Source organism: Neodiprion virginianus, chromosome 4, assembly GCF_021901495.1.
Source record: "Neodiprion virginianus isolate iyNeoVirg1 chromosome 4, iyNeoVirg1.1, whole genome shotgun sequence".
Taxonomy (NCBI): Eukaryota; Metazoa; Arthropoda; class Insecta; order Hymenoptera; family Diprionidae; genus Neodiprion; species Neodiprion virginianus.
Window position 1 is genome coordinate 18,600,293 of NC_060880.1, and position 14,398 is coordinate 18,614,690.

The window sequence follows — 14,398 nt, forward strand, 5'->3', positions numbered from 1 at the left end:
TGACACACATGGCGGCACGGTAAGAGGCTAGATCTTTTCTTCGAGGACTAGACAAGCACCGTAGTAGAATCTCCACGACCGAGAATTATCCAAAGAGGAAAAATAAGAAGGAGAAGAAGAGTCCTCGAGATGTTGTTAGGATAAAGTTTGAACCACCTCAACAGCGTCTCTGAGAATCCGAGAGCCGGAGTACGAGACTGATCGAATGATCATCAGCGATTTAAATTCAACGGGGTTGGTTAGCGAGCAGTGGAGAAGCACAGCCCAGAACTGAAAGGTCGAGTCTGGTCTAACGGTCGATTTGCGGTTTAGTTTTGCCTCGGCAGCAGATCTTTACCGGAGTCTGCAGGCTCATACGGATAATACTTTCGGGGCCAGTTTCTGCAGCATCCGCGGTTTAAAAACGGCGCTTTTATCTAGACGGGTCTCTGGAGACGCGCACCACTTCATATCCCGTATCTTGCGTTTCGATCTCCTTCTCTCCCCTTTGCTTTCTGTCCCCGTCTCCTTCGTACCATCCTTTTCATGTGCGCTGTGCACCCGCTTGTTAAGTTAACTTGACAGCTAGTTTCACGGTTAAAGAACTCGGAAAGTTTAGGGGCGAGAGGGGGGAAAGGAATAATACTAATGAGTTTCGCATACCCCGAGTACCTTCACCTCGCTCGTTTTCACAATTTATCCAATTCGTTCTACAACTGGCAGTTCAGAATAGAGATGAAACGAGTCTAACAAGCGTTCACTTTTAACTGGTGTTTGAGTCAGACGTTTAGATTCACTCATCAGATCATTCCAAGGGGTCTAGTCAATTGATAAGGAAACTTTAGAAATCATTGGACGCGACGGCGTCAAAAGTTCTCGATAAGTCGGTTCACTTACAGTGAAGAAAGAAGATGAAGTCATCGACTATTGTGCTTTATGAACCATCCCACGGAAGTTCCGTAATCGGTGCCTTTACTTACTCGAGTCTTCCAAAGTCACTTGAAGTTGCATCAAGTTCGGAGTTATGGGAGGTGAAAAAACATTGACCTCTCTACACAGTCTCTAGAGTTTCGTTCGCTATTGATTAGATGCTACTCATCCTACTAAACTCCGAAGAGCGAGTATTGCCTGGGCGGTCGGGATGAGGTACCGTTAAGCAACCTTTCGACTGATTCATCTTATTTGAACCGGGTTATTATTCCCGCTGGCGTTAGCCGCTTTCACGGATGATTGGCCGACGGTGGAAGAGGAGAAGAAGCACCGGAATCCGTGTGCGTATGCACGAGTTCGTACACAGAGAGAGAGAGAGAATAGAATAGAATGGAACAATTTTTATTATTCTAAGGCGATGAATCCAAAAGTATAAATGGGCTGCCCTGGTCGATATCGAAATTGCCGAATACATCTCCAAATATCGGAGTCCACGTATCTGAAACGCAAAAACGGGCTTGATAGCCTATTATACAAGCAATTCTGAACAAAAACACTCTGACACATTTTCATTTGACGCAGAAATAAATAAATGGCATGAATTCTACGAATTTACTATTGCGATTTCGTAGAATCCATTGCCATTTCTTTATTTCTGCGTCAAATGAAAATGGATTGGAGTACTTTTGTTCATAATTGACAAAACTGAAGCTAGCAGCCAAAAGTAGCAGTTAAACGTTCTAATGTTCATTCAAATAAGGTAACGATGTGTCGAAATCTAAATTTTTAGTAATACTTTCCATACCTCTATAGAATTCTAAGGATGAAACTGAAATGCAATTTTTTTATTTCCAAAAAGTTTAACTCGTTAGACTGCTAACTCTGGCCGCTAGCTTCAGCTTCATTCATAATTGCGTGTACAATCGGGCTGTAAAGCCCTTTTTTTGCGTTTGGAATACGTGTATCTCAATATTTGGAGATAGCCTAGAGCAGGGCAGCCCCAAATCTAGATTACAAATCAGTAAGTAACAGCAAGATACCTGCACAGTAAGGGGCAAGTTATAAACCACTAGAAAGACAGGCTTATAAGAAGAACTCAAGACAATAGCTAAACTAATAGGTGGTGAATAGAACACAGGTCCACGATTGAACTAATTGTAAGCTAGAACTATGTAATACTGATCTAACTACTACTATGCTACTGAGCCCGAGTAGAGAGATCTCAATGGTGGGGGAGAGAGAATTCCACAGCCGAGCAGCTAAAACCAGCGTCGATTTTTGATATTCCGAAGTCCTGCATACAGGCACGACAAGGTTGGATGTGGGAGAGAGAGAGGGAGAGAGGGAGAGAGAGAGACTGAGAGAGAGTGAGAGAGGAGGGTGGTCCGGCAATCAGGCATGCTCACGGCGCTAATTCCAATCAATTATGTGCCGCCCCAGCACGCCTGCCTTCGACCCTGTAACCGTCCTCTCAGCCCCTTTATCAATACACCTACGCCACGTCCGATATATTAGTTATCGATTTCAAGGCTTGCTCCATCCTCCATCTCCATCTCGCGTGTTTCCTACAACCACGTCATCGCTGCTGCTGCTGCTGCTGGTGCTGTTTCTGGTAATACCTCCAGAGCCGCTCCTGCGCCTGACAGCTCCAAACTGCTCCACCTTCGACCATTGTGCATAAAAACCCAAGCATGAATCGGTCCGCTCACCCTCCTCCCGTAGCTCAAGGCGCAGCTTGGGTAGAAGCCATAAACAGCCCGTTCGGGCCTCTCATATACACCGGAAATCAGGTTTGGCTCAATTAAGTGAGTTAGGCTTACCTCAGGTTAGATTGAGCTTTCGGTCTGGAATCCCTCGACGCAAACTGTGTACGCTCCGGTACGCAGCAGTGTGTGAAAATTTACCAAAAACTTCGGTAACGGTACAGAGCCCAACGATTCAACCCTTTCGGAAGTGACATAAAATCTGTTTTTTGTCATCATTTTCATGGCGTTCGGTAAACGGAAAGTTATCCTTAAAGCAAATTTTGATAGTACGAAAGTTTCCGAGAGTTTGGGAAAGTGTTCGAAATGGATTTCGAAGTTTGTGGTGCGCACGTTTTACGTGTCACCGAAGAAGGAGATACCCTCGTTCGCAGGTTCTGTATTCAGGTGGGGTAACTTCCGCTGAAAATCTCGGTTAATTTGACCGAGGAACTTGGTTAACTCAAACAAATCAACGTGCCAGAATGTATTCATAGCAAACTCAGTTCGTCCTGCAGAAGTAACCCAGTAAACATGAGCCGGTTAAAATGTGGTTGAAGAAACGTTAAGGTCGTATAATTATGGTATAGGTAGAAAATATTACCGTGTTCGATATACGGTAATTTTTCAGTAAAATATTAATCGTTGTCTCTCCACAAATATTATACGATTTTCATTACACGTACATTTAAACAACGGTTTCTAGACTAATAATCAACGTTTTATTTACTAGTTCAATTGCTAATTTAAATTCGTTAAAAACCGGTATATTTATAGATATTAAAATACAAATTTTCTACGTTTCATCGTCAACGTTTTGTTGTGGTAAGCGAGATTCGTAGTATAAACGTGTGGTAAAACCGTTTATATTTCTAGTCTTATGAACAGTTAATATACATGTTTTATTCCTTCACCGGTAACACAAGTTTAACGTTTCATTCACTGCTTTTCTACAACATTTAAACAACGGTTTCTAGACTAATAATCAACGTTTTGTTTACTAGCTCAATTGTCAATTTAAATTCGTTAAAAATCGGTACATTTGTAGGTATTAAAATACAAAATTTCTGCGTTCCATCATCAACGTTTTATTGTGGTAAGCGAGATCCGTAGTATAAACGTGTGGTAAAATCCATTATATTTCTAGTCTCATGAACAGCTAATATACTATTTTATTCCTTCACCAGTAACACAAGTTTAACGTTTCGTATGGTTACCATACCTTGCCAATATGTTCTCATTAATTGTTTAATAATTAAGTCAATACACTTTTGATCTACTGATCACATGTAATACGTGAAAATTACGTCGTACATAGACTTGTCATATCGATACACAGAATTATATACCTACTCGGGCCGAAACGAAAACAAGATTTGTTTCGTACCTTTCTGACCTTCATATCCAAGAATACTACCCTTTTCAACATAGTGAGGGCAGGAATCAACTTTTACATCATTTACTTACATATTGCGATGTTTGAATTTGGAACTATAATCATTATATTCAAGTTTTTCTCATGTTAGCAGTGACTAAAATTCAACGTTTTGTTATCCTCCTCAGCACGTTTTTCTGATTACCTTAAATTTTGTAAACAACTGGTCATTCGATTTCCAATCTTTTTTTTCATTCGATAAACTAGTAAGTATCATCAAAAATATGAAAAAATTCAGGTGACATAACACTAGAAGTGATAATTTTATTCTACGTAATATTGTAAAGTAGAACAATATGTTACCTCCATTTTTTCAAATTCTTTTCCTTGTGTTATTGTTAATTCCCCAACATAGGAAAAAAAGTTGAAAAATCGATGAACAGATTTTTCTACAAAGGTCACCAAGAAATTACGTAGTTGAGCATATAAGTGCATCCCTTCGCGGCGTCTTTATTAATTGTAAAACATACGTTTTCCTATACCATAATGTATATATTGGAATAACCCATGCTAGGAAAGCGAGTGGCCGCAGATGAAGCTCGTGTACCATGGATGTTACATATACGTATAATGAGCGCATGTGTCAAACGACAAGCGGTCGCGAAGAATCGAGAATGTCCTAGCGTGAAATACTCGCGCCTCTTCTTCTGCCTCTGATTGGCTCGCTAGGTCAGCGTGTTGTAACTCGTACGGTTCCTGCACGCTGAGAGCCGAGGACGACGCGCCAGAATGCCCCCCCACCACCGTTCGCGAAGGCTCTCAGCTCACGCGATCAGTGAATCAGTCTAATTTGACCAACTTCCGAGGTCAGTGCACGTCCGTGTTTATGTGAGCCTTCATAAGCTGGTAAGTACAAATGTATTTTCTATTTGGAAAAATTTATCACGATGATTCAATACAGACGAAAATGACAATACAGGCGTAAATAACCTGACAATAAAAAGAAGAAACAAATACTTTGTGATTGCGTCGTACTTGCTTTTGAACGTCGCCGAAAGGATGTAGGCACAATAGAATTGCTTGTAGATAATGCTATAAGAAGCATGTGTATGGTATGGAATATATACTGATTGCAAATAGAAGCCGCAGATATTTATTATTAGCTTCACTCTTACTTGTGCAGGCATCGTTTTTCTTTTATAAGGTTATCCAGTGAAATAGATCGCTAACACATACGTATCATGTACGAATGAACGATCATTTAGTGGCTGCATCTTTTCCCAATAAACACACAGTGGTTGAAATGATATATGTATAATAGACCTGTCAAGACACGTTGAGAGAACGTTGAAATGGCACATAAAGATTATTCTACCTAGAATACAGGTGTTAAATACTATGTATTTTCAGGTATTTGACGGATTAGCAGTGATATCGAGGAAGTGAATGCTCCAGCTGCGGTCGAATAATAATTAAAACTTATGCGTACTGCGTACCTAGACAACGCTTTCTATAGCGTCTGTGTTCTTTTTTGAAATAATGTGCCAATACTTTTTATTATTTTACTTTGTCAGGATTGTGATTTTTTACCTAGTCCCGAGATGAAAGTTAACAATTTTCCTCGTTAGGGTATAATCATAGTATGATTATTTTGTTTCATGTTTTATTTGTTATCAAACCTCTTGTATCGGATATAAGTTTTTGTTTGTCCATGTTTACTTAATTTTACTATTTGCTATACTTCTATACTCTTGTGAGTACATCTGTACAATTGAGGTATGCGTATATGTAAAAGACTGTATGTTTATTTATACATCCCAGTCAACATTCACACAGTTACATCGTTGGCATAATAAAATGTCCGCATCAACGATACAGACAAACTGGTATATAAAAAACTACTGTTATGTTTCGGATACATTGTTAAAGCGGATATTTCGATACGTGTGCAATGTAACTATTGTCATTGTTGCCTTGGATGAAAGTAACTTATAATAAATATATATCATGTTTCGCAAAGGTGTGTGCTTTATCTCATTTAGTTGTCCTGTATTTCTCATAAGAATACATAGGTGTGGATGTAAAATAATTAATATCATTCAATTGGTGCAAGTTACCATTACTGAAATAGCTAAGAATGTGAGCGTTGCTGTATCATCTAACCCCTGAGATAAGTCCATATTGACCATACAAGAAGCTTTTAACAGCTTGTGTATTAATATAGTACATGAAAAATTATACCGAAAACATATTCTCAAGTCGGTTGTTACACGTTTATCGGAACCGCGTGATATTCGATTAAGTGTATTCAATTAAACGTATAATAATTGTTTACGGATATCGTTTTTACGTTAAATCAACACACATTAAGTACGTGTATTATTATAAAAAAAAATTTCCAATGAACACGCTTATTAAACGTGTTTGAACCACGAAAAATGGTGGCTATAACAGGTATATATTAAACGTCTACGTTAACATTTAAATTGCGTTCTTCCATACTTGTTTCATTACGTTTCCGAAAACCGTAATTTCGACGTTTACTTCAACCGTGGAATATCCGGATCATAATCACTAACAGAAAACGTTGATGAGCGCAGTCGAAAATACCTATATCAGGGCGGACATTTTTCACGAGAAAAAACGTATGTGCTGAACGATTATTCAACTATATACAACGTTATTTTTCGACGAATTTCTTACGATTTATTTACCAGCAATGTTTATTGGGAATCTTCAATTTCCAAATCAGCAGCAGCAGCAGCGGCGGTGAGAGCGTTGAATTCGACCCTTGGCCTGAATATAACTTTCAGTGTTAGCGATTCAGAACTGATTAAGGTAGGAGAAAACGCAATAAGTCAAGACAGGTTAAGCCTGATATATATATCACGTGCCCATGAATCTGCAGAACAAAAGAGAGAAAAGAAGCGAGACGTTTTTCCTTCGGGGGAGGATATCTATTTATCCTGAACGTTGTAACGTCGACGTTTTCTCGTCTGGCTCTCCGTTGTGTCCTACAGTCGTCGAGAGCAGGGTGCCGATAGCAAATGTGTCACGGTTCGGTTGACACATGATCTAATCACGGTGCAGGATAGATGGGAAACCGTGGCCCGGTCGCGTCGTTCGCCATCCAGTAGCTGGATCCGTGCATAAACGACGACGACGACGACGACGACTACGGGAGGCTCTGCAGTGAAGGATTGACGAATTTCTCCACGTAAAGCAAACGGGTGTCGGGAGGTACCCGATGTCGTCTACAGGTTGTAAGTGCACGAGCTCACGTATCCACCGGATGTCGTTAGCGGTTTCCGGACGGTACGAAATTCAATCCGCAAGCAGAATTGCCGAGGGGCCTACCATCGGCGGCACCAACGGCAACGGTGTTGGGGAGAAATCCGGCACTCCAACCCAGTTCACCGCGTTCCAACGGATCACTGGCTCTCTAGGTCGCCTAATCGTTCCAGCCCATTAGGGCTCAATTAAGCAGCCCGTGGCTGGTGGTTTTAAAGCTGTTGCTAATGTTGCAAATGTTGTTTCTGACGCCGATCCGTAACACGATACTTCCCGGTAACCTCTTCGGCTCAAACTTTCTTCTTCGGTTTAATTTCGTCTTGCATTCCGCTAACGAGACTCCGAACAGGTGTCACTTTCCATTCCGAGATTGTAGGTCCATCATGGAATCGAAACCGGTCCTCAAGGGATCGCTGATGAAAAAAATGACCTAACCGACTTTCGGGCGAATATGTCGGTGAAACCGAGGGTTGGATGAACGGTGTTTGAAACTTTGCTTCAAACAAGGTGGTGGTGGAAATAACGCGCGCGTTTAGGGTGAGAAATTAACAATTAACGGCGTGCCGCCTAGTTGGCAGAGAATCCATGGGGTTGGGGGTAATTTTAGTCACTAATTGATTCGCTCACTGGTACGTGTGTCGGTCGCGCACGTCACCTCTCTCTTGCCCAACCTGTCGAGAGGGGGGGAAGGGGGGTGGGGGGTGGGATAGAGAGAGGGAGAGAATTGGGGGAAGTGGAGGGCAGGCGATGGAACGAGTTAATCGAAGTGTGAAACGGTTAGTGGAGCGCGACGTTGGCGGCGTTTCTGTAGGGTGAGGAGTTTGGCGGCCGACGGAAGGCACAGGATGGTTTTGCGGGAGGTCACGATTCCCTGACAGACACGCTACACGCCGTATGCTGATCCCTGGGGCTCGAAACAATTTGATAAGTTGACAGTGTCGCCTCTTGGTATCCTTATTAACCTTCTCTATTTAAACGTTAGTTGGTAAAGATATGTGTGGAAGTCTGAGAGCCGCTTTCAAACGTCATGCGTCACATGCACGCTTTTAATATGCGGATGCTGAACCATCCCCTTCCGTATCTCTTGAATTATCATTGTGAAACTACTCGAAAGTCAAGAGTTGAACGTACTTACGGTGCATCGAAACATGGAAGCTAGTTCAGGACACAGATATGTACTATATAACATGTTTAAATCTTGTTCAAGGAACGCTGTGGTTGCGTACAATTTCGGTCAGTTTCAACATCGTTACTCATTTTTACTTCAGCGAAAAAACAAGTATCGATTTTGGACAAAAAATTACTCCTGCCAGTTTTTACATGTCTCGCAAAGTTACGAGTTTACGAGCTCGCAAAAGTAAAAAAAAATAATACGGGGTATCAACAAGGTGTCAGTCAGTTGGGCGCAATTACATTCGAATCGACTGTAGACAAGAATTTGAAATTTTCAGAGTAAATTCGGCTACTATCCAAGTGACCAACCTTTTCCACTTTTGGTCTGATCCTGCTTATAGGTAACAATTTTGTGGTACAGAATCTCTATATAACTACTAAGTAACGAAAAGTTTTAATTTTGTTCTGACAGATAATCTTAGAAGTCAGTACTTCGAGTCATTATTATAACGCTCCACTAAAATGATCTCGTGCGATTCAAAGTATTGAAATCCATGATGTATTACTATTCAAAGTCACAGGAACATTTATACAATAGGATCTCAGAATTGTTTTTGATATTCCGATTCAATGATGTTTGTGAAGTAGACCAATTGAGAGTATGACTATTCACACGTTGTAAAATCAATTCCAGAATCCTAATAAGGTATATGCACCATGTGTGGTCACCGTTCCGTTTATGGTCACCATTATAAAATTCTATATTTATTCGTTTGATATTTAATCGCGTCAATTTTACTTTATTCGTGACTATAGCCCAACATTACGCAACTTTCGGCAAAAATTTTCAATACCTGATATACGGTGTTGTTATTTAAAAATCAGCGTTTACGTAGATAAAAATCACTCTACTGTTTCATCTGTGAATAACACGTCATATTACACGTCACGCAAGTGGATCAAAGGATGGTAACAACCGTTACTCAAGTGTCAAAAACCAGCACCTCTACAATACGATTTAACGGAGTGTCTTACCTGTAGGCAGTGTCTTCTTGCGAGCCATCCAATGTGCTGTAGCTGAGGAGGATCGGGTAGAGCAGAAGCGAGCCGCAAGGCCTTCTGGGTGAGGGCGGCGAGGGCGGAATGTAGAGCATTGAACCAGGCGTTGGCTTCAGTGGTGTCCAGTGCCCTGAGCCAGCACTCGTGAACACCGTCGGGTGAATGTAGCTCGAGAGTGCGACCCTCTGAAAGAGCGAAGCAAAGAAACGGGTTCAAGGCTGAGCGGTGAAGTTCAACGGCGAAAGAAGAGTGAAACCGAAACCCGGAACCGAAAGTGGTGGAGGAGTAGAAGGTGGGGGGGAGAAAGAGTGAAAGGAAGCCGGCTGCAGCGGAGTGCCGGTGTAAAATTCATTCGGGAAATGCGGGGGCGGGAAGCAAATGGTATTGGGTCCCGGAGCGGAGAGTGCTGGGCATCGGACGTGAGGAATCGTCGAAATCCGGGGCTGGAGTCAGCCGGTTCGAACCTCGTATATTATCGTAACGGTAAAGTGCGTAGGGTCGAGTGAAGAGGAGGTGGCGTGTTGCGGGGGTGGAGAGAAGCGTCCCTCCTCGGCAACGAGACAGCCACGACGGCGTGCCTTTTCTACTCTCGGTATTTTAGCCGGTGATTTTACGTCCTGACGTTTAAAACCCCCTTCAGAATGAAACCCTCAAACACCCCTTTTCTTCCCGACACGCGTTTGGATTAGTTTTCCTCTTTTCACGCCCCCCCCTCCCCCGCCACCGAATTTTTTCCCGATTGATTCTTTCCCCGGTTCTCAATGGCTCGCAAGAACTATGAAAGCCGAACTGACGCGAATGCCAGTGAAACATGACAAGTAGGTCACATGTACCTGTGTCTATCATCTTACTACCACTTGTGACAATAGTTTGAACCATTCGTGGCTATATTCATTAATCAGAGATTATTCACTTTGTTGTCCGTTTCACTTTGAGATAGTAGCACATTGCACATTCATCAAATTTATAGGAAAGGTGAGAGTGAAATTGGAAATTCAGGGAAAGAGCTTTCTAAACTACTAACTAGATTTTTGTTTTTCTGGGCGAAGTGGAACTATTAAAAAAAATTGCAAAGAGCAAATTTGTCATTCAATTTTTGACCTAAGTACCTGAATTAGTATCGAAAATTGAAAGCAATGAAAAAAAATACTAAAATTATAATCAAGATCGAATCAGGTACTCATTTCTCACACTAAATCGTTGTATAATGGTTAAAAACCTAGTATCGTATTCTCCGTTAATTTCTGCAGTCTACAATGATTCGTTTTGTTCGGAAGACTACTTTTTTCTTGCACTTTCAGGATAATCGTCATATATTAATGTTATACATATAATAAATTTGATAAATATTTAATACGCCAATATCTCATAACAAAGTTAAGCGAAATTTATTGTAAATTGTGTCACAGATGGAAGAAGTTGTTAAAACTGTTCCGATCAGCTTGCCCGGGTGAAGTTTGAGGTGGTCAGAGGACGAGATTATGCTTTCCGCTAAAGGGGACGGGAATACAGGACCCGGAGAAACGGGTCATTATATTTCGGTGATTGAACAAACTTTGGGCAATATCTTTGCCCGGTGCGCAATTAAATACAAGCCTCCCGCGTCGAAGTTTGCCTGGGGAAGAGCTCAGCTGGCTGAGAGGCCGAATAGAAGGCGCGGGTTTTCTCATCGGCGACCGGACTTCGGCAGTCTGCCCGAGGCAGTTCGGATTATCCTACAGCATTTCGTCTGCATCCCCGAGGAGAAATAATTAAATTGGAGAGCCCTTTTAAAGAGGTAATCCTCAAAAGCGGAACGTCACTCCTCCCGAAAAGTAAATATCAAACGAACACGGCATTATTCTTTCATCGGCCCCTCGCCGTAAGCACGAGTTATAAAGAAACGGAGAAGGAAAGAGAAGGAACAGACGCTGCCTTGCCGCGGGACTTCCTCACTCCTCCAATTTCGCAAGTGTACATTAACGAAGACAAGAATGAAAAAAGACTCTTGTCGCTCGCTTTTATCTCGCTGATCACGCGGGGCGGATGACCTTTGACGATGGTATTTGGGGGATGCGGAATTTTGTAAAGATATTTTTGAGGTATCGTAGTCGAGCCGCACACAATTGTTCCCGAAGGCGATCAAATATCGAACATTTTCCTCAAAGCGATCTTTTGGTCAACGAGGATGAGAACGACTCGACAAGCCGTAACGACACATCCTGTTCCTTTTTCTCTTTCTGTATCTCGGTGACCAAACGCACCGCAAAAACGAGGACGGATTCTTACGCACACTTGCGTTTTCACCGAAAGGCGGACGCTGCTCCGAGGAAACAAAATAATTGAATCTCTGAAGAGGAGGGAGGAAAAAGGAACGAGACTGGGTCAAAGCATATGGCACGATGTCCTTACACTCTGCGCCGAGCCTTTGACCCAACGCTGTCCACAATGTCGATGAAGAGACATATAATGGAACATCAAATCTATGAAGTAAGGTAAGGAAAGGATATAACCAAGACCTCAACAAAAAAAAAAAAAAAAGGGAAACAACTTGAACAAGGTTAACGCGTTGACGCCAATTTTTTCAAGCTCCGATTCGGACGATTTGCTGTTGGGAACGCTCCAACCTTAATAGTGAAAAATACTTTGATCTCGGTATAAAAAAAATTTCAAACTGAATATATTTACATCAAAACATTCAGAACAATCCTAGAACTAGAAAACTAGAAGAATCCTAGACATTACGTGGCGTTGCTTAAAAAATGACTCAAACGAGACGAAATCGGACTTGTAACCAACTTCGAGCTGAGTGAGATAAACTCCGAGATATTGAGAACCGCTGCGAAGCTCAGTGCGCAGGGTTCTGACAACGACAATGATGTCTGGCTGTTAACATCTCGCTCGCTTGCCTTGCCCTCACTCGAAAATTCCCCCTTTCTTTGACTAGGGTACTTTCCTTTATAACGTGACCCTCGCCTCGTCCGTTTTTCCCGCTCTTCAGCGCCCCCTTCGTCATGCCGGATTCGAGGGTTTTGTACGTCTAGACTGGAAGACTGGACGACATGTATGGATAAAAAATCCACTTGCGATCACATCCCGGTTATTCTGGGATTCCGGCTTGCTTCCGTAGTTCGAGGCTTTCGAATTTTAACGAAAACTTGAGACATCAGCCCTTATCCAAATTCGAGGCGTTGGCGATTTCAGAGTATAAAATTCAAATTCAAGACCTGCGGAAAATCGGCGAGTATCCAAATTGTTTTTTTTTTTTTTTTCTGGCTTCACATCCGATTGATTGCTGTGTCGACTCTTCACTTTCTGGTAATTATTAGATTGTTCCGAGTTTTGCTTATCTGATAGAAAAATTGTTCGATGAGTATAGAGAGTATTAAGAATTGATAGAAAAATTGTATTAGCTTGCAAATAGATTTTCTTTTTCCTGAATCGTAATATGATTTGAAAATTCTGGAACATATTCTTGACCGTCGGGTCAGTAATGTCAAATTCATAAAATTTGAAACCAGAATTAGGATTTTCGTTCATTATTGATGAAACTAAGCAGCATTCCTTTTGTTGCTATACTAGTAAGAATGTTAAGAAAGTTTAATGGTATAAAAATATGTAAATTATTCAGTAAATTTTTTCCAAGTAATTCAAAAAATTAATTGTACAAAAATACTTTCTCTGTATCAAACGGTTATAGCTATACATGATAAAATATGCTGATTAGCACATGGATGAAATGCAGTGTTGATGATTGTAGAAAAATTTATTATCCTAATTACGGTGATGGTTTTTATTTTTCAGTTAATGCCTGCAGCAAGTATGCAGATTAACCAGACTACGCAACGAAGAGCTTGAGAAGATTAAATAAAAAATTTTTACTTTCCTCTTTCCCTTGTGCTTCATATATACGTATACATTTTTTTACTCTCTTTTCTCTTTCTCTTTTACCCCCGAGCTTAATTTTTCCGATTTTAATTTCCTGTTAAGAGCTTTCAGTGTTTCCCCATTTTAAGATATTTGACACAAATGCGCCGCCAAGAGCGTTCTTCTTCCTCGTATTGGCAGAATTTTAATCAGAAATAAAAGGCGGAGCAGCTGCTTTGTTCTTGGGGAATAATGCGAAACTCGCGTAACAAACAGCGAGCTCGGGCGATAAGGGGGAGGGAGGTGAATAGCGAAAAGCGGAAAGTACCTACCAACCATTCGGAGCGGTCGGTTGTTGCAGAATTGGGGTGGAAACTGGATGTCTTGTTCATATACCGAAACACAAGCGCATTTGTATTTTATGCCCCTTGAAAATTATGATAACGCGTGCAAAAAATTAATGGTCCATGCGTTTCAAATACGCACGAAAAAATTTGAAAGTAACAAAAAACAACGCGATCGCTACGTTGTAAAACGAAACAACAAATCTACGTATTTATACATCCCGAGGCATAACCTTTATTCCATTTCCATTATACAGGTATTTCATATTCACTTCCCAAGGTTTTCACTCATCGTCTCGAATGTGCTGTACAGCTGGATTTGCACTTTACCTACTAATCAAGGGGGAAAAAAAAACATCCACCGATTTGAGAGAGAAAAGAACCTGATACATAATTAAATAAAAAGAAGCATCAACGCGAAGTACTTGAATATCTCACGCTTCGGTTTCACAAGGAAGAGACACGATGTTGAATACTTTATTCCCCCCACCCCCTCGGTCCCTTTGCCTAATTTTTGGTCCCATCAGAAAGTAAAGCACTCCCTTACTCCTACGGTGCGTGCACCCGTAGTCCAACATCTTTGATCCTACGGATACAGTGCATGTGTATACATGTGTATACGTATGTAAGCGCGTACATAGATGAGACCCGAAATTACTCAGCGAACGTTACGTTTATGGTTAGATATCCCCGGTATAAATGGGATGGCTGGTTGTTGG

The 14,398-nt window shown here is 41.4% G+C and overlaps 1 protein-coding gene across 1 annotated transcript in view; it reads right to left on the reverse strand.

The window, feature by feature from the left end:
* LOC124302932 (beta-1-syntrophin) overlaps positions 1 to 14,398 on the reverse strand; it is a 238,097-nt gene that overhangs the window by 25,414 nt on the left and 198,285 nt on the right. The window contains exon 3 of the mRNA XM_046759533.1: positions 9,466 to 9,674. Within this exon, the coding sequence (XP_046615489.1) occupies positions 9,466 to 9,674 (209 nt within the window). The remainder of the gene's footprint in view (positions 1 to 9,465; positions 9,675 to 14,398) is intronic.